This window comes from Callionymus lyra, chromosome 4, assembly GCF_982586985.1.
Source record: "Callionymus lyra chromosome 4, fCalLyr1.hap1.1, whole genome shotgun sequence".
NCBI classification, from domain to species: domain Eukaryota; kingdom Metazoa; phylum Chordata; class Actinopteri; order Syngnathiformes; family Callionymidae; genus Callionymus; species Callionymus lyra.
The window spans coordinates 4,972,106-4,996,645 of NC_141821.1; the positions used below are offsets into that span (position 1 = coordinate 4,972,106).

At 39.6% G+C, this 24,540-nt stretch overlaps 1 protein-coding gene across 1 annotated transcript; it reads left to right on the top strand.

Moving 5' to 3' along the window:
• The first annotated feature begins 2,409 nt into the window (after positions 1-2,409).
• Positions 2,410-9,703, top strand: ponzr1 (plac8 onzin related protein 1). Its single transcript, XM_087788544.1, has 4 exons — positions 2,410-2,534; positions 3,671-3,775; positions 5,549-5,694; positions 9,354-9,703. Exons 2-4 carry the CDS (start codon positions 3,673-3,675, stop codon positions 9,495-9,497), a joined length of 393 nt encoding a protein of 130 aa, XP_087644670.1. The 5' UTR covers positions 2,410-2,534; positions 3,671-3,672; the 3' UTR covers positions 9,498-9,703.
• The last annotated feature ends 14,837 nt before the right edge of the window (positions 9,704-24,540 follow it).

A 24,540-nucleotide genomic window follows, 5' to 3' on the forward strand; every position in this document is an offset into this window, starting at 1 on the left:
GTGGTTTTTTGGCTTTCAACGTGTTCTTGACCTGAGGGAGGATGACGGGTATGTTCCTTGCACTCCCCCCAATCAAAGGTGATTCTATGAGGGTTTAAGGTTTAAACCTTGATTTATCATAATTATTTCAACTTGAGTAGATTCATGACCTTGAAAAATCAAGTTTATATAGTGTGTCTGTTGTCCATATGTGTGTTTATATACACCTGTCTGTCTGTCTGTCTGTCTGTCTGTGTGTCTCCATCATCAAATCAAACTGTCTGTCTGTGTGTCTCCATCATCAAATCAAACTGTCTGTCTGTCTGTGTGTCTCCATCATCAAATCAAACTGTCTGTCTCCATGTTTGTTTTTCTATATACATTTTTGTGTGTGTCCATGTTTGTCTGTGCGTGTCCATATACCTTGTGTGTGTGTTAATGTGTCCATATATATATATAAACAGTTATATATATATATATATATATATGTATATATATAATACTTGTGCAAAAAGTTTTAGGCAGGTGTGAAAAAAATCCTGTGAACTACGAATGCTTTCAAAAATATAAATAATTGTTTATTTTTCATCAAAATGCCGTGAAGGTTCATAAATGTCAATCAAATCAATATTTGTTGAGATCACTCTTCAAACCACAATTCTTCTAAATTCACTTGCACACAGTTGTTGAAGGTCGTTCCAAACATCTTGGAGAACTGACCACAGATCTTCTGTAGATGTTCCTCAAATCCTTCCGTCTCTTCATGTGATCCCAGGCATGATGTTGAGTTCGTACCATCACTTCTTCTTCTTCTTCTTGACGCTGAAGATATTTCTTCATGACATCGACTGTAGTCTTGGGGTCGTGGTCCTGCTGCAGAAGACATGTTGTCAATCACAAGCTTGATGGTGTTGATGATGGATAGGTATCTGTATTTCTCAGCATTGAAACCATTAATGACCAGATCTCCAACTCCATTTGCAGAAATGAAGCCCCAAACTTGCAAGAACCTCCACCATGTGTCACTGTTTCCTGTAGACCCTCATGATTGTCTCTCCAGACCTTCAACTAACTTCTGCTCCAGCCAAACATTTACAATTTTGATTCATCAGTCTAGACCTGCTGCCATTTTTCTGCACCAGTTCCTTTGCTTTCATAGTTGAGTCGCTTGTTTCCATGTCGGAGGAATGTTTGGCTGCAACTCTTCCATGAAGACACTTCTGGACAGACTTCTCCGGACAGTAGATGGTGGACCTGGTCCCACTGGTTTCAGTTCTGAGGCGAGGGCCCGGCTGGACGTCTTCAGCTTCGACCAGTGCGTCTACGATCCTCAGCGTGTCTTTGTGCTTCTTCAAAAGAGCTCGAACATCTTGAAACATCTGCTTTGAAATCTTTGTCTGGGAGGAACCTTGATGCAGTAGAACCTCAGCTTGGTATCAGAGTTTGTTATCTTCACCCAGTTTTAAGCTCCTACACATCTGTATCTTCTTCACTTAACGACTGTGTTTCAACTACTTGAGAAGTTGATGATCTTTAGCACTTGTTTGGTAGAATTGTTTAATCAAACACTAGAATCCTACAAAAACCAGACCTTTAAGAATTGATGCTGGTTTGAAGTGTCGTCACAACAAATATTGATTTGATTTAGATTTTTGCATTTAGTAAATTGATAAGAAATTAACAATTATTATTTATCATTTTGAAAGCATTCTTATTTCACAGCATTTTTCCACACCTGCCTAAAACTTTTAAACAGTACTGCATATATATATATATATATATATATATATATATATATGAACCACATTAATGTGGTTCCAGCCCATATATATATATATATATATATATATATATATATATATATATAAATATATATATAAATATATATATATATATATATTAATATATTAATATATTAATATATATATTAATATATATATATTAATATATAAATATATATATAAATATATATATATATATATTAATATATAATATATTATTATATATTATATATAATATATATAATATATATATTTATATATATATATATATATATATATATATTTATATATATATATATATATATATATATTTATATTTATATACGCAGTACTGTTTAAAAGTTTTAGGCAGGTGTGGAAAAATGCTGTAAACTAAGAATGCTTTCAAAATTATAATAATTAATAATAATATATAATGTAATGTAAGGTAAGGTAAAACTTTATTGATTGAATTAAATTGTTTTTTTTCCAATAGCCAGCAATTTTTCATTAACAATAAAAATAGCAAAGCAAAGTTGAGTCTTAACTTGATTTATCTGCTGTGGTTTGCATAGTTCCTCAAGCAAATGCAAATATGTTTGACTTTAACTTTGCATCTGGAGCCAGAATAAGTTTGATCAGTTGAAGAGTTAATGATATTCTGGGGTCTGTCCGCTGGAGGGAAAAGGGGCAGAACTACCTGAGAAACAGAAACTGAGAAGCGACTGTAAAAAAGGAAGGTTTTTCAACAGCAGAACAACTTCTTCTTCTGGACAAACACAGCCGGATATAAAGGTAAGAAACTCTTCCATTTTCTTCTCAAATGCGGTTCGTGGAGTTAATAACGTCACTATTTTAGAAATGTTTTAGCGCGAAAATCTGTGTCCAAAAGTATTTTTTACATGTACAAAATAAAACTATAACTATAATTACTTGTTTAACTCGATGTTTTACGTTTTCAAACACGTTTTTCTTATGAATTCTTTATGATAAAACGAAAAAAAAAAAAAAAAAGTACAGTCAGATCAACATTTTCTCAATTAGGATTTTTTACAAATGTTCTCTAAATATTGCAATATTTCCTGCATTGTCTTCTTAATATCGCTGAATAACTTAATTTTCAACTAGTGTAAACCGACCCAAACTAACACTAGTTATTAAGTTAAGCTCATCAGACCACGTGGGATCTCTAACCATCTTTTAAAAATCAAGTTCAAAAATATCCAACATGTCTATGTCAGTATATTTAAAACCACTTGTATGGTTTATATTTTCTCTTTTCCTTTATTGGATAAACGCTACAAAACGTTTTTTTTCATTTGGTAAATCATGTAAATAGTTAAATATTCCTGATAAATCAGTGACTAAAGGTCCTACAAGAACTGTGGACAAGGAATTATTCCAGTCATTTTTACGATGTAGTTACAGTTTAAAAAGGCGAAAAGAAGTAAAAACTGTTATTTATAAATAAGTATTTTTAGACCTTTGTTTGTGGGTTTTTGTTTTAGTTTCTCTGCCCCAGTTAAAGTACATTAAAACAGTACATTTGGTTTTTTTTATAGATGAAATAAGATTGATTTAAAACATATCAAATATTTCCACGGGCCACGGAACAAATAAGGTCCAATGTTCAGAGTAAACCAAACATTGTTAGTCACGCCTTTAAAAACAACTTCCGTTTATGTCCCAATTATAATGGACTTTAGTCTCATACGCTCTATAATGGACTGTATTTATCGTCGGAGACATTTGTTTTTGTATTTCGGGCGATGATGTCAAGCAAAGTTGTTTGATCGTGCTTTAAGAAAAAGTGTTTTGTGTTTTAGTTTGGCAGCAAAAACACATTTAATTCACAGCTTTAAATGAACAGGAAAGATGGATGAATAAACGATTCATTGGGAAACGTATCCATGATTCCATCTCCTCCTCAGACATGTCCTACAACAGCCCCCAGGTGGTCACCGTGACCACGGCCGGCCACGGCGCGTCACCATGGAGCACCGGCCTGTGCGACTGCTGCAGCGACATGGGCACCTGTGAGTCACGTGACCTCCTCAACACTTACTTACTTACTTACATACTTTCACAGAGGAAATGAACATAAATCATCACAGTTTGTTACCTTTTCAAACGATAACCGGTTCCACATGAAAAATTGTTCAGAAAAAACAAATGTCTTAAGTTTAAGCGTAAAATATAGACTTGTTTATTTTTTTTCGTAACAATTCCTCTCGTCGAGGCTTCAATCCCAAAAGGCCGTTACAGTCGAGCAGTCTGGAGGTATTTGGATGTTTCGATATGTCTTTTCGGACAAAGATAAAGACAACTGAGCTCCAGTCGCTACATTAAAATGAACAAACTTTTTCGTCTATAAGTCTAAAATGAACCCATTACTCTGAAAATAATCCAACATTAGTCGACGTGAGGGCGAGTAGAACGTGAGTGAATCGTGAACTTTCACTTTAAGACTTTGTTTTCTTTTTGTTTTTGTTTGTATTTTACGGCTTAACAAGAGCAGGCAGAGCAAGAGACTCTGTTATGAGTTCTTCTACTAGAGCGCCTCAGAATTCTGGCTGCAGAGTTAAGAATCAACTGCAGGCGAGACACATCCTTCTTCTTAAGACATGAAAACAAACTGTTGCAATAGTATAAACTATTACAAGATCCAGATCATGTTGTGACAACATTTTCCTAAGTTTAGAGATGTTTCTCAGTTGAAGTAAACAGTTTCTGGTCAGTTTTCTTCAGTGTTGAACAAGAGACAATCTATTTTCAAATATATAATATATATCGTAATATATACTGTATACAAGAGGTCAGTTTTTGTTACTTCATTCTTCAACTTTGTTCATAGTCAAGAACCTTTAATCAGTGTTTAACAAGCTTTATTCGTACGTTATCAGCTATTAACAAAGATGTGACTCATCGACTGTTTCCCGTCCGTTCGTCCCATCAACGTTAGTGTTGAAGATCAAAGTTTACTCTTAATGACGCCTTTATTAATGTCAGGAAAAGGTGCGCGACCGGTTGCAACCTTCTGTCAACGCTTGTACGTTACAGCCTTACACCCCAGCTCGGGCTCTGAGGTCTGTGGATCAGAATCTACTGATGGTTCCTGAACACGGTTCTGGACCAGAGGAGAGAAATCCTTCCAGACTGTTGCTCCTAAGCTTTGGAACCATCTCTGTGTTTGATGATCTACTGACTCCTTCAAGAAACATCTGTGTTTGATGACCTACTGACTCCTTTAAGAAACATCTGTGTTTGATGATCAACTGACTCCTTCAAGAAACATCTGTGTTTGATGATCTACTGACTCCTTCAACAAACATCTGTGTTTGATGATCTACTGACTCCTTCAACAAACATCTGTGTTTGATGATCTACTGACTCCTTCAACAAACATCTGTGTTTGATGATCTACTGACTCCTTCAACAAACATCTGTGTTTGATGATCTACTGACTCCTTCAACAAACATCTGTGTTTGATGATCTACTGACTCCTTCAACAAACATCTGTGTTTGATGATCTACTGACTCCTTCAAGAAACATCTGTGTTTGATGATCTACTGACTCCTTCAACAAACATCTTAAGACACTTTTATTTGTTCAGGCTTTTCCTTGATTTTCTGAGACTCCTGTGTTTGTCTCAGTATTATCTTGACCTTTTAAGTAAATACTTTATTTAATACTGTTTTGATTGTTTAAGCGCTTTGTGACCCTGGTCTGGAAAAGCGCTATACAAATAAAAATTACTTACTTACTTACATTGTCGTGCGACTATTCATGCAAGACTTTTGGTTGCAGGCTGCTGTGGACTCTGGTGCTTCCCCTGCATGCAGTGTCAGACGGCCAGTGAGCACGGCTGGTGCTGTGGTATGCCTCTGCTGGACTTCTGCTGCGTGGTGTCCTGCCTCCTGCGCGGCTCCATCCGGGAACGCAACGGGATCCCCGTAAGACTCATGTTTGTGTGACGTATAGACCCGGTTACACCTGGAGTCTGTTAGAGGAATGACAACTTATAGATACAACTTAGCTCGTTAGCATACGGTGAAGACGGACAGGTTTGTTTGGAAGTTCACGATCTTATAAGAAAACAACTGAGACGAGATGAAAAGTTCTTACAATATGTTGCTTTAACAAAGGAGGTTGAAAGAGACGAGTGACTGGATCACTAGTGTTTGACTAGATCATAAGTTAGTATTACTTCTGTGTATATACTGAGCTAAGTCAGCGCGCCGGCAAGACGCGTCACCATAGCAACCGAGTCTAACAAGCAGCGACGCACAGTTCACAGTCGGACGGAGACGTAAACGACAACGAGACATAGAAGTACAAATTGACAACTTCACAGAACGTGACACTGATTGATCAAAGTGCGCATTTAAGAAATACTTGATTTATACAATAAAACATAAAATATCGCACATGTTTTTGATAAGTATATCACACATGCCAAGATTGCGATATCAATATATATATATATATACATATATATATATGTATATATATATATATATATATATATTGATATGTATATATATATATATACATTTGAAGGAACTCTAAAAACACAGCAACAAAAGTACAAGTAGTGCATGAAACACTTTTCTATCGATACTGTATCCAAGTCTATCTTAGTAAGTAAGTAATAATTATAATTTTAGCTCCTCCCACAGACCAGGGTCACAAGCTGCTTAAACAACAAAACGATATACAGTTTAGTACTTTAATGGTTTTAATTTCAATTAAGTGTGTATCAAATAATTAGATTTTAAAAAATAATTAACAGGTAAATATTCAATGCGTTGGTTCATTTTCGTGTCGTAGTTAAATGTCCGGCCTCTAGATGACGGCAGTCGTCACCTCCTTCACAGCTAAAGGAAGAATTACTGAGGCTGTGACTGAGGACGAGAGGATACAGTGACTCCAGCTCCAGATGTTTGGTCATATTTTGGTTTGAAAACAAATGAAAGCAGTTACGACTTTGTCAAGAGTCATGTGGTCTGTAAATACTACAACACCAGAGTCAAGTACTTGACAAAACCACAAATATAATATAACTACTACAACATATTCTTCTATTGTATCGCAATATATTGTATCGTGGATACGTATCAACAGGATCTTACCATAAACCCTAAATAGCTCATTATGATTCTAATCTTCAGTCATTATTTGTATCCGACACATTACTCTGACCAAACATAATTTATCATTAAAGATAAATAAAACATATCGATTTGAGAAAGTAAAATATTGATCATATCTAGCACAGTCTCTATTCAAAACTTTGTGCATGCGTCCGTGCGCGACAGTGAAACAGGTCCCCACTGTCCGTGCGCGACAGTGAAACAGGTCCCCACTGTCCGTGTGCGACAGTGAAACAGGTCCCCACTGTCCGTGTGCGACAGTGAAACAGGTCCCTTCTGTCCGTGCGCGACAGTGAAACAGGTCCCTACTGTCCGTGCGCGACAGTGAAACAGGTTCCTACTGTCCGTGCGCGACAGTGAAACAGGTTCCCACTGTCCGTGCGCGACAGTGAAACAGGTCCCCACTGTCCGTGCGCGACAGTGAAACAGGTCCCCACTGTCCGTGCGCGACAGTGAAACAGGTCCCCACTGTCCGTGCGCGACAGTGAAACAGGTCCCCACTGTCCGTGCGCGATAGTGAAACAGGTCCCCACTGTCCGTGCGCGACAGTGAAACAGGTCCCCACTGTCCGTGCGCGACAGTGAAACAGGTCCCCACTGTCCGTGCGCGACAGTGAAACAGGTCCCCACTTTCCGTGCGCGACAGTGAAACAGGTCCCCACTGTCCGTGCGCGACAGTGAAACAGGTCCCCACTGTCCGTGCGCGACAGTGAAACAGGTCCCCACTGTCCGTGCGCGACAGTGAAACAGGTCCCCACTGTCCGTGCGCGACAGTGAAACAGGTCCCCACTGTCCGTGCGCGACAGTGAAACAGGTCCCCACTGTCCGTGCGCGACAGTGAAACAGGTCCCCACTGTCCGTGCGCGACAGTGAAACAGGTTCCCACTGTCCGTGCGCGACAGTGAAACAGGTTCCTACTGTCCGTGCGCGACAGTGAAACAGGTTCCTACTGTCCATGCGCGACAGTGAAACAGGTTCCTACTGTCCGTGCGCGACAGTGAAACAGGTTCCAACTGTCCGTGCGCGACAGTGAAACAGGTCCCCACTGTCCGTGCGCGACAGTGAAACAGGTCCCCACTGTCCGTGCGCGACAGTGAAACAGGTCCCCACTGTCCGTGCGCGACAGTGAAACAGGTTCCTACTGTCCGTGCGCGACAGTGAAACAGGTCCCCACTGTCCGTGCGCGACAGTGAAACAGGTCCCCACTGTCCGTGCGCGACAGTGAAACAGGTCCCCACTGTCCGTGCGCGACAGTGAAACAGGTCCCCACTGTCCGTGCGCGACAGTGAAACAGGTTCCTACTGTCCGTGTGCGACAGTGAAACAGGTTCCTACTGTCCGTGCGCGACAGTGAAACAGGTTCCTACTGTCCGTGCGCGACAGTGAAACAGGTTCCTACTGTCCGTGCGCGACAGTGAAACAGGTTTCTACTGTCCGTGCGCGACAGTGAAACAGGTTCCTACTGTCCGTGCGCGACAGTGAAACAGGTCCCCACTGTCCGTGCGCGACAGTGAAACAGGTCCCCACTGTCGGGGGCAACAGTGAAACAGGTTTCTACTGTCCGTGCGCGACAGTGAAACAGGTCCCTACTGTCCGTGCGCGACAGTGAAACAGGTCCCCACTGTCCGTGCGCGACAGTGAAACAGGTCCCCACTGTCCGTGCGCGACAGTGAAACAGGTCCCCACTGTCCGTGCGCGACAGTGAAACAGGTTCCCACTGTCCGTGCGCGACAGTGAAACAGGTTCCTACTGTCCGTGCGCGACAGTGAAACAGGTTCCTACTGTCCGTGCGCGACAGTGAAACAGGTTCCTACTGTCCGTGCGCGACAGTGAAACAGGTTTCTACTGTCCGTGCGCGACAGTGAAACAGGTTCCTACTGTCCGTGCGCGACAGTGAAACAGGTCCCCACTGTCCGTGCGCGACAGTGAAACAGGTCCCCACTGTCCGTGTGCAACAGTGAAACAGGTTTCTACTGTCCGTGCGCGACAGTGAAACAGGTTCCTACTGTCCGTGCGCGACAGTGAAACAGGTCCCCACTGTCCGTGCGCGACAGTGAAACAGGTCCCCACTGTCTGTGCGCGACAGTGAAACAGGTTCCTACTGTCCGTGCGCGACAGTGAAACAGGTCCCCACTGTCCGTGCGCGACAGTGAAACAGGTCCCCACTGTCCGTGCGCGACAGTGAAACAGGTCCCCACTGTCCGTGTGCGAAGGTCCCCGCTGAAATATAAACGTAACTTCAGTTGTTTGCGGCTTCACTGATGAACGATTATAATAATAATAATAATAATAATAATAATCTCTATTTATATAGCGCCTTTCTAGACCAGGGTCACAGAATGTGAAATAAGATGTTTGATGAGATCATTAGAGCTTATTTTACATTTTACAAGTTTTATTTTGACAATGAAAAGTGTATTTGACTTTGATTGGTCGAGTTTGTAACAGAGACTCTCTGCAGGGATCCTTCTGTGGCGACTGCTGCTCCGTGTCCTGGTGCTACGTCTGCACCTGGTGCCAGATGAGACGTGAGCTGAAGATTCGTAACAGCCAAAGTACTTCCAGCACCACCGTGATCACCACTCAGGTCCACTCTGGGTATTAGGTGAACCCCCCCCCACTGTATGACAAGGTTATCAAACAAATTACAAATTATCAATAAGCGGTATTTGGTTGTTTTACAACCTGTTTTCTGAACCACAATCCCTTAGTTATGCTTTAAACTTGATGTAACTAAAGTTTTATGAAAAAAATGTTCTGGTCTGTTCTTGTTTCAATCTTTGTTTCAATAAACGTTCATTGTGAACCTCAGTTTTATGAGTTTGTCTGCAGTATTTATGGTTTTAATCTTTATAGAGAGAAGAAAACAGTATTAGTCATTAGTGGGCAGTGCAATGTTGTTCTCATCAAAGTAAAGTAAAGTAAAGGTTATTTGTAAAGATCTTTCCAGACCAGGGTCACAATGTGCTTTAACAATTAAAACAATACACAATAAAATATATTAAGGGATCAAGACACATAAGAGAAACACAAGAGTCTCAGAAAATCAGGAAAAAGCACAAATTAAGTCTTAAGCTGTTTGTTGAAGGAGTCAGTAGATCATCAAACACAGATGTTTGTTGAAGGAGTCAGTAGATCATCAAACACAGATGTTTCTTGAAGGAGTCAGTAGATCATCAAACACAGATGTTTCTTGAAGGAGTCAGTAGATCATCAAACACAGATGTTTCTTGAAGGAGTCAGTAGATCATCAAACACAGATGTTTCTTGAAGGAGTCAGTAGATCATCAAACACAGATGTTTGTTGAAGGAGTCAGTAGATCATCAAACACAGATGTTTGTTGAAGGAGTCAGTAGATCATCAAACACAGATGTTTCTTGAAGGAGTCAGTAGATCATCACACACAGATGTTTCTTGAAGGAGTCAGTAGATCATCAAACACAGATGTTTCTTGAAGGAGTCAGTAGATCATCAAACACACATGTTTCTTGAAGGAGTCAGTAGATCATCACACACAGATGTTTCTTGAAGGAGTCAGTAGATCATCAAACACAGAGATGTTTCTTGAAGGAGTCAGTAGATTATCAAACACAGATGTTTCTTGAAGGAGTCAGTAGATCATCAAACACAGAGATGTTTCTTGAAGGAGTCAGTAGATCATCAAACACAGATGTTTCTTGAAGGAGTCAGTAGATCATCAAACACAGATGTTTCTTGAAGGAGTCAGTAGATCATCAAACACAGATGTTTGTTGAAGGAGTCAGTAGATCATCAAACACAGATGTTTCTTGAAGGAGTCAGTAGATCATCAAACACAGATGTTTGTTGAAGGAGTCAGTTGATCATCAAACACAGATGTTTCTTGAAGGAGTCAGTAGATCATCAAACACAGATGTTTCTTGAAGGAGTCAGTAGATCATCAAACACACATGTTTCTTGAAGGAGTCAGTAGATCATCAAACACAGAGATGGTTCTTGAAGGAGTCAGTATATCATCAAACACAGATGTTTCTTGAAGGAGTCAGTAGATCATCAAACACACATGTTTCTTGAAGGAGTCAGTAGATCATCAAACACAGAGATGGTTCTTGAAGGAGTCAGTAGATCATCAAACACAGATGTTTCTTGAAGGAGTCAGTAGATCATCAAACACACAGATGTTTCTTGAAGGAGTCAGTAGATCATCAAACACAGATGTTTCTTGAAGGAGTCAGTAGATCATCAAACACAGAGATGGTTCTTGAAGGAGTCAGTAGATCATCAAACACAGATGTTTCTTGAAGGAGTCAGTAGATCATCAAACACACAGATGTTTCTTGAAGGAGTCAGTAGATCATCAAACACAGATGTTTCTTGAAGGAGTCAGTAGATCATCAAACACAGATGTTCCTTGAAGGAGTCAGTAGATCATCACACACAGATGTTTCTTGAAGGAGTCAGTAGATCATCAAACACAGATGTTTCTTGAAGGAGTCAGTAGATCATCAAACACACATGTTTCTTGAAGGAGTCAGTAGATCATCAAACACACATGTTTCTTGAAGGAGTCAGTAGATCATCACACACAGATGTTTCTTGAAGGAGTCAGTAGATCATCAAACACAGATGTTTCTTGAAGGAGTCAGTAGATCATCAAACACACATGTTTCTTGAAGGAGTCAGTAGATCATCAAACACACATGTTTCTTGAAGGAGTCAGTAGATAATCACACACAGATGTTTCTTGAAGGAGTCAGTAGATCATCAAACACAGAGATGTTTCTTGAAGGAGTCAGTAGATCATCAAACACAGATGTTTCTTGAAGGAGTCAGTAGATCATCAAACACAGAGATGTTTCTTGAAGGAGTCAGTAGATCATCAAACACAGATGTTTCTTGAAGGAGTCAGTAGATCATCAAACACAGATGTTTCTTGAAGGAGTCAGTAGATCATCAAACACACATGTTTCTTGAAGGAGTCAGTAGATCATCCAACACAGAGATGGTTCTTAAAGGAGTCAGTAGATCATCAAACACAGATGTTTCTTGAAGGAGTCAGTAGATCATCAAACACAGATGTTTCTTGAAGGAGTCAGTAGATCATCAAACACAGAGATGGTTCTTGAAGGAGTCAGTAGATCATCAAACACAGATGTTTCTTGAAGGAGTCAGTAGATCATCAAACACAGATGTTTCTTGAAGGAGTCAGTAGATCATCAAACACAGATGTTTCTTGAAGGAGTCAGTAGATCATCAAACACAGATGTTTCTTGAAGGAGTCAGTAGATCATCAAACACAGATGTTTCTTGAAGGAGTCAGTAGATCATCAAACACAGAGATGGTTCCAAAGCTTAGGAGCAACAGTCTGGAAGGATTTCTCTCCTCTGGTCCAGAACCGTGTTCAGGAACCATCAGTAGATTCTGATCCACAGACCTCAGAGCCCGAGCTGGGGTGTAAGGCTGTAACGTACAAGCGTTGACAGAAGGTTGCAACCGGTCGCGCACCTTTTCCTGACATTAATAAAGGCGTCATTTAGAGTAAACTTTGATCTTCAACACTAACGTTGATGGGACGACGGACGGGAAACAGTCGATGAGTCACATCTTTGTTAATAGCTGATAACGTACGAATAAAGCTTGTTAATAAAAGTCAATAGATCATCAAACACAGAGATGTTCCTGAAGGAGTCAGTAGATCATCAAACACAGATGTTTCTTGAAGGAGTCAGTAGATCATCAAACACAGATGTTTCTTGAAGGTGTCAGTAGATCATCAAACACAGATGTTTCTTGAAGGAGTCAGTAGATCATCAAACACAGATTTTTCTTGAAGGAGTCAGTAGATCATCAAACACAGATGTTTCTTGAAGGAGTCAGTAGATCATCAAACACAGATGTTTCTTGAAGGAGTCAGTAGATCATCAAACACAGATGTTTCTTGAAGGAGTCAGTAGATCATCAAACACAGAGATGGTTCTTGAAGGAGTCAGTAGATCATCAAACACAGATGTTTCTTGAAGGAGTCAGTAGATCATCAAACACAGATGTTTCTTGAAGGAGTCAGTAGATCATCAAACACAGAGATGGTTCTTGAAGGAGTCAGTAGATCATCAAACACAGATGTTTCTTGAAGGAGTCAGTAGATCATCAAACACAGATGTTTCTTGAAGGAGTCAGTAGATCATCAAACACAGATGTTTCTTGAAGGAGTCAGTAGATCATCAAACACAGATGTTTCTTGAAGGAGTCAGTAGATCATCAAACACAGAGATGGTTCCAAAGCTTAGGAGCAACAGTCTGGAAGGATTTCTCTCCTCTGGTCCAGAACCGTGTTCAGGAACCATCAGTAGATTCTGATCCACAGACCTCAGAGCCCGAGCTGGGGTGTAAGGCTGTAACGTACAAGCGTTGACAGAAGGTTGCAACCGGTCGCGCACCTTTTCCTGACATTAATAAAGGCGTCATTTAGAGTAAACTTTGATCTTCAACACTAACGTTGATGGGACGACGGACGGGAAACAGTCGATGAGTCACATCTTTGTTAATAGCTGATAACGTACGAATAAAGCTTGTTAATAAAAGTCAATAGATCATCAAACACACATGTTTCTTGAAGGAGTCAGTAGATCATCAAACACAGATGTTTCTTGAAGGAGTCAGTAGATCATCAAACACACATGTTTCTTGAAGGAGTCAGTAGATCATCAAACACAGATGTTTCTTGAAGGAGTCAGTAGATCATCAAACACAGATGTTTCTTGAAGGAGTCAGTAGATCATCAAACACAGATGTTTCTTGAAGGAGTCAGTAGATCATCAAACACAGATGTTTCTTGAAGGTGTCAGTAGATCATCAAACACAGATGTTTCTTGAAGGAGTCAGTAGATCATCAAACACAGATGTTTCTTGAAGGAGTCAGTAGATCATCAAACACAGAGATGGTTCTTGAAGGAGTCAGTAGATCATCAAACACAGATGTTTCTTGAAGGAGTCAGTAGATCATCAAACACAGATGTTTCTTGAAGGAGTCAGTAGATCATCAAACACAGAGATGTTTCTTGAAGGAGTCAGTAGATCATCAAACACAGATGTTTCTTGATGGAGTCAGTAGATCATCAAACACACATGTTTCTTGAAGGAGTCAGTAGATCATCAAACACAGATGTTTCTTGAAGGAGTCAGTAGATCATCAAACACAGAGATGGTTCTTGAAGGAGTCAGTAGATCATCAAACACAGATGTTTCTTGATGGAGTCAGTAGATCATCAAACACAGATGTTTCTTGAAGGAGTCAGTAGATCATCAAACACAGATGTTTCTTGAAGGAGTCAGTAGATCATCAAACACAGATGTTTCTTGAAGGAGTCAGTAGATCATCAAACACAGAGATGGTTCCAAAGCTTAGGAGCAACAGTCTGGAAGGATTTCTCTCCTCTGGTCCAGAACCGTGTTCAGGAACCATCAGTAGATTCTGATCCACAGACCTCAGAGCCCGAGCTGGGGTGTAAGGCTGTAACGTACAAGCGTTGACAGAAGGTTGCAACCGGTCGCGCACCTTTTCCTGACATTAATAAAGGCGTCATTTAGAGTAAACTTTGATCTTCAACACTAACATTGATGGGACGACGGACGGGAAACAGTCGATGAGTCACATCTTTGTTAATAGCTGATAACGTACGAATAAAGCTTGTTAATAAAAGTCAATAGATCATCAAACACAGAGATGTTCCTGAAGGAGTCAGTAGATCATCAAACACAGATGTTTCTTGAAGGAGTCAGTAGATCATCAAACACAGATGTTTCTTGAAGGAGTCAGTAGATCATCAAACACAGATGTTTCTTGAAGGAGTCAGTAGATCATCAAACACAGATGTTTCTTGAAGGAGTCAGTAGATCATCAAACACAGATGTTTGTTGAAGGAGTCAGTAGATCATCAAACACAGATGTTTGTTGAAGGAGTCAGTAGATCATCAAACACAGATGTTTCTTGAAGGAGTCAGTAGATCATCAAACACACATGTTTCTTGAAGGAGTCAGTAGATCATCAAACACAGATGTTTCTTGAAGGAGTCAATAGATCATCGAACACAGATGTTTCTTGAAGGAGTCAGTAGATCATCAAACACAGATGTTTCTTGAAGGAGTCAGTAGATCATCAAACACAGAGATGTTTCTTGAAGGAGTCAGTAGATCATCAAACACAGATGTTTCTTGAAGGAGTCAGTAGATCATCAAACACAGATGTTTCTTGAAGGAGTCAGTAGATCATCAAACACAGAGATGTTTCTTGAAGGAGTCAGTAGATCATCAAACACAGAGATGTTTCTTGAAGGAGTCAGTAGATCATCAAACACAGATGTTTCTTGAAGGAGTCAGTAGATCATCAAACACAGATGTTTCTTGAAGGAGTCAGTAGATCATCAAACACAGAGATGTTTCTTGAAGGAGTCAGTAGATCATCAAACACAGAGATGTTTCTTGAAGGAGTCAGTAGATCATCAAACACAGATGTTTCTTGAAGGAGTCAGTAGATCATCAAACACAGATGTTTCTTGAAGGAGTCAGTAGATCATCAAACACACAGATGTTTCTTGAAGGAGTCAGTAGATCATCAAACACAGATGTTTCTTGAAGGAGTCAGTAGATCATCAAACACAGATGTTTCTTGAAGGAGTCAGTAGATCATCAAACACAGATGTTTCTTGAAGGAGTCAGTAGATCATCAAACACAGATGTTTCCTGAAGGAGTCAGTAGATCATCAAACACAGATGTTTCTTGAAGGAGTCAGTAGATCATCAAACACAGAGATGGTACCAAAGCTTAGGAGCAACAGTCTGGAAGGATTTCTCTCCTCTGGTCCGGAAGTTCAGGAACCATCAGTAGATTCTGATCCACAGACCTCAGAGCCCGAGCTGGGGATGTAAGTCTGGATCAGATCACTGATTGAAGGTCTGACCATGAATAGATCTGAAAGATCCAGAATTTTAAAGTTGATCCGTAAAGAAACTGGTGGCTAGTGAAGAGTTTTAAGGATCGGAGAAATGTGAGTTCTTCTACTAGAGCGACTCAGAATTCTCAGTTTTGAATTAACTGTAGGCGAATAAAGCAAAATGAAGGACAGGAAATTATAAAATAAAGTAATAAAATCAAATAATAACAATAAAAAAAAGTTAAATACCCATAATATGTTATTTTATTGTATTACATGTAACTTTTATTTGTTTTTAATCTAATATAAACGCCATTTACTTCTATTTTTCAGTGCTATTGAGTGAAACAGTGACATTCAACCAAGAGTTATATCCTTCAAATTAAAAACTTCTGAATTATCATTTCATATCAAATTATTCTATTGACAAAAAATGATGCTTAAGTATTTTCGAACAGAAATCAATAAAGTGTCCATTAGCGTCGACACTTTAGCAGCTTTACTTTGTGTTGTTTTTTATTTGACTCATGTTGTATTTAAAAGTTACTCTTCTTATGTTTAAAATCTCTGATTGAATAATACACATTTAATCTGCTCAAGGGAGTTCAGTGAGTGATATTTCTAATGCTAGAAATAATGTTTACCATTATATCCAGTCATTTATTGTGTTAGCTGTCATTATTAGGGCTGTTGGAAAATATCATCGTTACATCGCAATGTTTTTTTTTTACAATTTTTACGATATTAATATTCGACTGCACTGTATGAGTGTTTTCAGTAAAAACAAAACATTTGATAAATTACTTTATTTATTTTAATTTTCTTTACCATAGTGCTGGTTTACAGTTAAATATAGTGTTTAAAATATAATTATTACATTTTTTATATACAGTCATCAATCATGCACCTTATTCACAGAGTTGGTTCATTTTTGTGTTGAAATTGAACCTCCGGCCTCTAGATGGCAGCAGTCATTACGTCCTCCGCAGCTAAAGGAAGAATGAAATTCCGCGAGATCCTGGCGATGACTGAGGATGAGAGGATACAGTGACTCCAGCAGCTTTTAAAGTTGATGTTTGGATTTTGGTTTGAAAACAAATGAAAGTAGTTACGACTTCATCATGAGTCATGTGGTCTGTAAATACTACAACACCAGAGTCAAGTACTGGACAATACTACAAATATATACTTGTTACTAGAGTATCGCTATATATCGTATTGTTGACCCTGTATCATCAAGAGGTATTACCTACAATACCTTTGAGTGTTAAGCTTCTGTATTCATGTCAGAATTTGATTGAATCATTTTTAATCTGGTTTATTTGACAATAAAAAAAATATATGTTATAACAAACATTAACTGTTTTTTAATCAAACTTATGAAATCTTAAATGAAACAAAGTTTATCTCCAGATTCACACGATGAATAAAAAGTACTTCCTCTTGACCTTTAATTTGAAACAAAAGTTAATTATTAACCTTTTTTTTCCATCAGGTTTATTTCAGGTGAAGCTGTTCCGATAAAGGAGGTCAAGGACTTCCTGGTTCAGATCGTTGGCTGAGGAAAGATCTCAGGGAGGAGCAGCTACAGCCAAACCTTCAAAAATATCTCGTGATCAGTTTCTTGTAAATTCACAAGAATTTTTCCTTTAAAAGAAAATTCTTATGAATTTACACATTTTTGTTATCACTCAAGTGCCAGCATATCATCTCAACTACTATCAAACAGTTTCAGCTGTAGTACATTTTCAACAACAATATATATATATATATATATATATATATATATATATAATACAAATATATTTGTTTTATAATTAGATATGTTTCATTCGTTATTCACTAACAGTTTAAACAACACTCTCCACTAAGTCTGGCCATTTCAATCATTGCCATATTTTTATTAGATTTTATTTCAGTCTTTTAAGAACTTGACATTATTTCAAAACACTGAAGACAACATATGACAATAACACCTGACAGAACAGCGTCTTGTGAATATGATTTGGTTCAGATTTAAGGAGAGAATATTGAGTTAAACAGCACAAAGTGTTTCATTTCATGAGTCATGTTTGTCCAGAAATTAAAGTTATCACTAACTTAGATCTGACATCTGGTGAAATCTCTTCGTGAACTAAGAGTTTTCTGCAGTTACTTCCAGTTTCATTGTTGTGTCTCGATCCAGATTTAATCTTTCAGGGATTTTGATAAACAAAACATAACCTGCTTCTGTTTGTTTGTTTCTCTCAGAACGTGTTTCAGTTAAAGTGGGAGGAATGAAGGAAACCCATAGGTTTCACTTTTGTCTTCCCAGGAAATGTTGAGAGAGAAGAGAGTGAGTAACAACCACCCCCAGGCTTTTCTTTTCATAAGCTTTTTGTTTTGCTTTGCAGAATTCATAGTAATACGAATTAGGGCTGTGTATTGTTGTATGATACCTATCACGATACAGTTGCAACGTTACAACATGTTGAGATATTTTGTGATACTGTTTTAACAAGTATATGTGTGTAGTATTGTTGAACACTTGACTCCTCTGGTGTTGTGATAGTGTTGTAACAAGTATATATCTATAGTATTGTTGAGTACTTGACTCTTGTGTTGTGATAGTGTAGTAACAAGTATATATGTGTAGTATTGTTGAGTACTTGACTCTTGTGTTGTGATAGTGTAGTAACAAGTATATATGTGTAGTATTGTTGAGTACTTGACTCTTGTGTTGTGATAGTGTAGTAACAAGTATATATGTGTAGTATTGTCCAGTACTTGACTCTGGTGTTGTGATAGTGTAGTAACAAGTATATATGTGTAGTATTGTCCAGTACTTGACTCTGGTGTTGTGATACTGTAGTAACAAGTATATATGTGTAGTATTGTTGAGTACTTGACTCTGGTGTTGTGATGGTTTAGTAACAAGTATATATGTGTAGTATTGTTGAGTACTTGACTCTGGTGTTGTGATGGTGTAGTAACAAGTATATACGTGTAGTATTGTTGAGTACTTGACTCTGGTGTTGTGATAGTGTAGTAACAAGAATATATGTGTAGTATTGTTCAGTACTTGACTCTGGTGTTGTAGTATTTACAGACCACATGACTCTTGACGAAATCGTAACTGATTTTGTTTGTTTTGAAACCAAAATATGTCCAAACATCAGCTTTAAAAGGTGCTGGGGACACTGTATCCTCTCGTCCTCAGTCATCATCAGTATCTCACAGGATTTTATTCTTCCTTTAGATTCTGGAGGACGTAATGACTGCTGCCACTTGACGGCCGTAATTGCAACACAAAAATGAACAAATGCACTATCGACTGTCCAGTGTATCCTCTCGTCCTCAGTCATCATATTTTCTGGCAGTATGATAAAATAAAATATATGAAGAAATACGTGAAGAAATATGAAGCGATGTATCGTGTTTCAATATTTTCTTAAACCTCTGCTAGGAAGAGTTTTAAGTTGTGGAGTCTTTGGAAAAGGTGAAGAGAGAGAGTCCAGGTGAAGCAGAACTGATTTGGGCTTTTGCAAATACCTGCTTTCAACATCGCCGTGACAACGCTGTCGGACGTCAACTTGTTTCTCTTGTTCCTCTTTTCACTGTACACTGCAGACTTCCAACACCTGTCTCCCACCAGTCACCTGCAAAAGTTCTCGGACGACTCCGCCATCGTCGGCCTCATTAAGGACGGGGATGATGGGTCGTACCGGGGACTTGTCCAGGACTTTGTTGACTGGTGCCTGGAAAACCACCTCCAGATCAACTCCAGCAAAACTAAGGAGTTGATTGTGGATTTCCGGCGGTGTCCCTCTATCTCCCCCTCACCACTGAACATCCAGGGACAGGACATTGAGATTGTCACGTCTTACAAGTTCCTGGGTGATCACCTCAACAACCGCCTGGACTGGGTGGATAACACTGCTGCTCTTTATAAAAAAGGGCGGAGTAGACTCTACCTGCTCCGGAGGTTGAGGTCGTTTGGTGTCCAGGGGCCACTCCTGAAGTCATTCTATGACTCAGTAGTGGCCTCTGCCATCTTCAACGGTGTGGTCTGCTGGGGGAGCAGCATGACAGCAAAGGATAGGGCTGAACTGGACAGCCTTATTAAGAAGGCCGGTTACGTCCTAGGGCGCCCCCTGGATCCTGTGGAGGAAGTGTCTGGGAGGAGGATGCGGAGCAAGCTGGCCTCCATGAGGAAGAACTTATCTCACCCTCTCCAGCACACACTGAGGGCATTGTGGAGCTCCATCAGTGATAGGATGCTCCATCCCAGGTGTGTGAGGGAGAGGTACCGCAGGTCCTTCCTCCCTGCTGCCATCAGACTCCACAACAAGAACACACCAAGATAATTATTTAACTGCACCTTTCTTCTTATTTTTGTAAATATCATTGTCTATATAATATAGTGCAGATTTATTTTCTATTCTATTTAGATTTTTTCTTTTCTTTTTAATATTTTATTTCTGGGTGTTTTATTTTTTGGCATCTTGCTGTTGTTAAACCGAATTTCCCCTCGCGGGACAATAAAGGATTCTGATTCTGATTCAGTCCAGGACGTCATTATGAAAGACCTGGTGAGAGATGTTGTTGCAAAACCCCCGACCTCAGCTTCAGGTACATCGTCCTCCTGTCCTCGTTCCTCCTCCGGCTCCTCACGGAGAAATCTGGTCCTAACATCTGGATCCATCAGGAACTCTGAGGAACTCCTCTAATGTTCACTCTTCTTCACCACCATCAGGACTCAACACTGACTCCAGCGTGAGGAAGGCTGAGAGAACCTGGTCTGGACTCGTTGGAGGAGAGTCCTGGTCTCGGAGAGTCCTGGTCTCGGAGAGTCCTGGTCTCGGAGAGTCCTGGTCTCGGAGACGCTGTAGAAGCACAGAAGACCTGCAAAGTGCAGCTCAGCATCTTCTTCAGCTCAGAGATCTCCTGCTCCAGCTGCTCCTCAAGTCCTTGGAGTCGAGTGGCTTCAGTCTTCTGCTGAGATCTGATCTGCTGCTCCACACCAGACTCTCTTCATCAATAGATCATCAAACACAGATGTTTCTTGAAGGAGTCAGTAGATCATCAAACACAGAGATGTTTCTTGAAGGAGTCAGTAGATCATCAAACACAGATGTTTCTTGAAGGAGTCAGTAGATCATCAAACACAGAGATGGTTCCAAAGCTTAGGAGCAACAGTCTGGAAGGATTTCTCTCCTCTGGTCCAGAACCGTGTTCAGGAACCATCAGTAGATTCTGATCCACAGACCTCAGAGCCCGAGCTGGGGTGTAAGGCTGTAACGTACAAGCGTTGACAGAAGGTTGCAACCGGTCGCGCACCTTTTCCTGACATTAATAAAGGGGTCATTTAGAGTAAACTTTGATCTTCAACACTAACGTTGATGGGACGACGGACGGGAAACAGTCGATGAGTCACATCTTTGTTAATAGCTGATAACGTACGAATAAAGCTTGTTAATAAAAGTCAATAGATCATCAAACACAGAGACGTTCTTGAAGGAGTCAGTAGATCATCAAACACAGATGTTTCTTGAAGGAGTCAGTAGATCATCAAACACACATGTTTCTTGAAGGAGTCAGTAGATCATCAAACACAGATGTTTCTTGAAGAAGTCAGTAGATCATCAAACACAGATGTTTCTTGAAGGAGTCAGTAGATCATCAAACACAGATGTTTCTTGAAGGAGTCAGTAGATCATCAAACACAGATGTTTCTTGAAGGTGTCAGTAGATCATCAAACACAGATGTTTCTTGAAGGAGTCAGTAGATCATCAAACACAGATGTTTCTTGAAGGAGTCAGTAGATCATCAAACACAGATGTTTCTTGAAGGAGTCAGTAGATCATCAAACACAGATGTTTCTTGAAGGAGTCAGTAGATCATCAAACACAGAGATGTTTCTTGAAGGAGTCAGTAGATCATCAAACACAGAGATGGTTCTTGAAGGAGTCAGTAGATCATCAAACACAGATGTTTCTTGAAGGAGTCAGTAGATCATCAAACACAGATGTTTCTTGAAGGAGTCAGTAGATCATCAAACACAGAGATGTTTCTTGAAGGAGTCAGTAGATCATCAAACACAGATGTTTCTTGAAGGAGTCAGTAGATCATCAAACACAGATGTTTCTTGAAGGAGTCAGTAGATCATCAAACACAGAGATGGTTCTTGAAGGAGTCAGTAGATCATCAAACACAGATGTTTCTTGAAGGAGTCAGTAGATCATCAAACACAGATGTTTCTTGAAGGAGTCAGTAGATCATCAAACACAGATGTTTCTTGAAGGAGTCAGTAGATCATCAAACACAGATGTTTCTTGAAGGAGTCAGTAGATCATCAAACACAGAGATGGTTCCAAAGCTTAGGAGCAACAGTCTGGAAGGATTTCTCTCCTCTGGTCCAGAACCGTGTTCAGGAACCATCAGTAGATTCTGATCCACAGACCTCAGAGCCCGAGCTGGGGTGTAAGGCTGTAACGTACAAGCGTTGACAGAAGGTTGCAACCGGTCGCGCACCTTTTCCTGACATTAATAAAGGCGTCATTTAGAGTAAACTTTGATCTTCAACACTAACATTGATGGGACGACGGACGGGAAACAGTCGATGAGTCACATCTTTGTTAATAGCTGATAACGTACGAATAAAGCTTGTTAATAAAAGTCAATAGATCATCAAACACAGAGATGTTCCTGAAGGAGTCAGTAGATCATCAAACACAGAGATGTTTCTTGAAGGTGTCAGTAGATCATCAAACACAGATGTTTCTTGAAGGAGTCAGTAGATCATCAAACACAGATGTTTCTTGAAGGAGTCAGTAGATCATCAAACACAGATGTTTCTTGAAGGAGTCAGTAGATCATCAAACACAGATGTTTCTTGAAGGAGTCAGTAGATCATCAAACACAGATGTTTGTTGAAGGAGTCAGTAGATCATCAAACACAGATGTTTGTTGAAGGAGTCAGTAGATCATCAAACACAGATGTTTCTTGAAGGAGTCAGTAGATCATCAAACACACATGTTTCTTGAAGGAGTCAGTAGATCATCAAACACACATGTTTCTTGAAGGAGTCAGTAGATCATCAAACACAGATGTTTCTTGAAGGAGTCAGTAGATCATCAAACACAGATGTTTCTTGAAGGAGTCAGTAGATCATCAAACACAGATGTTTCTTGAAGGAGTCAGTAGATCATCAAACACAGAGATGTTTCTTGAAGGAGTCAGTAGATCATCAAACACAGATGTTTCTTGAAGGAGTCAGTAGATCATCGAACACAGATGTTTCTTGAAGGAGTCAGTAGATCATCAAACACAGATGTTTCTTGAAGGAGTCAGTAGATCATCGAACACAGATGTTTCTTGAAGGAGTCAGTAGATCATCAAACACAGATGTTTCTTGAAGGAGTCAGTAGATCATCAAACACAGATGTTTCTTGAAGGAGTCAATAGATCATCGAACACAGATGTTTCTTGAAGGAGTCAGTAGATCATCAAACACAGATGTTTCTTGAAGGAGTCAGTAGATCATCAAACACACATGTTTCTTGAAGGAGTCAGTAGATCATCAAACACACATGTTTCTTGAAGGAGTCAGTAGATCATCAAACACACATGTTTCTTGAAGGAGTCAGTAGATCATCAAACACAGATGTTTCTTGAAGGAGTCAGTAGATCATCAAACACAGATGTTTCTTGAAGGAGTCAGTAGATCATCAAACACAGAGATGTTTCTTGAAGGAGTCAGTAGATCATCAAACACAGATGTTTCTTGAAGGAGTCAGTAGATCATCAAACACAGAGATGTTTCTTGAAGGAGTCAGTAGATCATCGAACACAGATGTTTCTTGAAGGAGTCAGTAGATCATCAAACACAGATGTTTCTTGAAGGAGTCAGTAGATCATCAAACACAGAGATGTTTCTTGAAGGAGTCAGTAGATCATCGAACACAGATGTTTCTTGAAGGAGTCAGTAGATCATCAAACACAGATGTTTCTTGAAGGAGTCAGTAGATCATCAAACACAGAGATGTTTCTTGAAGGAGTCAGTAGATCATCAAACACAGAGATGTTTCTTGAAGGAGTCAGTAGATCATCAAACACAGATGTTTCTTGAAGGAGTCAGTAGATCATCAAACACAGATGTTTCTTGAAGGAGTCAGTAGATCATCAAACACAGAGATGTTTCTTGAAGGAGTCAGTAGATCATCAAACACAGAGATGTTTCTTGAAGGAGTCAGTAGATCATCAAACACAGATGTTTCTTGAAGGAGTCAGTAGATCATCAAACACAGATGTTTCTTGAAGGAGTCAGTAGATCATCAAACACACAGATGTTTCTTGAAGGAGTCAGTAGATCATCAAACACAGATGTTTCTTGAAGGAGTCAGTAGATCATCAAACACAGATGTTTCTTGAAGGAGTCAGTAGATCATCAAACACAGATGTTTCTTGAAGGAGTCAGTAGATCATCAAACACAGATGTTTCTTGAAGGAGTCAGTAGATCATCAAACACAGATGTTTCTTGAAGGAGTCAGTAGATCATCAAACACAGAGATGGTACCAAAGCTTAGGAGCAACAGTCTGGAAGGATTTCTCTCCTCTGGTCCGGAAGTTCAGGAACCATCAGTAGATTCTGATCCACAGACCTCAGAGCCCGAGCTGGGGATGTAAGTCTGGATCAGATCACTGATTGAAGGTCTGACCATGAATAGATCTGAAAGATCCAGAATTTTAAAG

Bases quoted from the DNA above. Each gene is read 5' to 3' on its own strand.
- ponzr1 (XM_087788544.1), top strand. From the start codon at position 3,673: ATGTCCTACAACAGCCCCCAGGTGGTCACCGTGACCACGGCCGGCCAC. The intron at 3,776-5,548 runs GTGAGTCACGTG...TTTTGGTTGCAG, and splicing joins CTGCAGCGACATGGGCACCT to GCTGCTGTGGACTCTGGTGC. The intron at 5,695-9,353 runs GTAAGACTCATG...GACTCTCTGCAG, and splicing joins GGGAACGCAACGGGATCCCC to GGATCCTTCTGTGGCGACTG.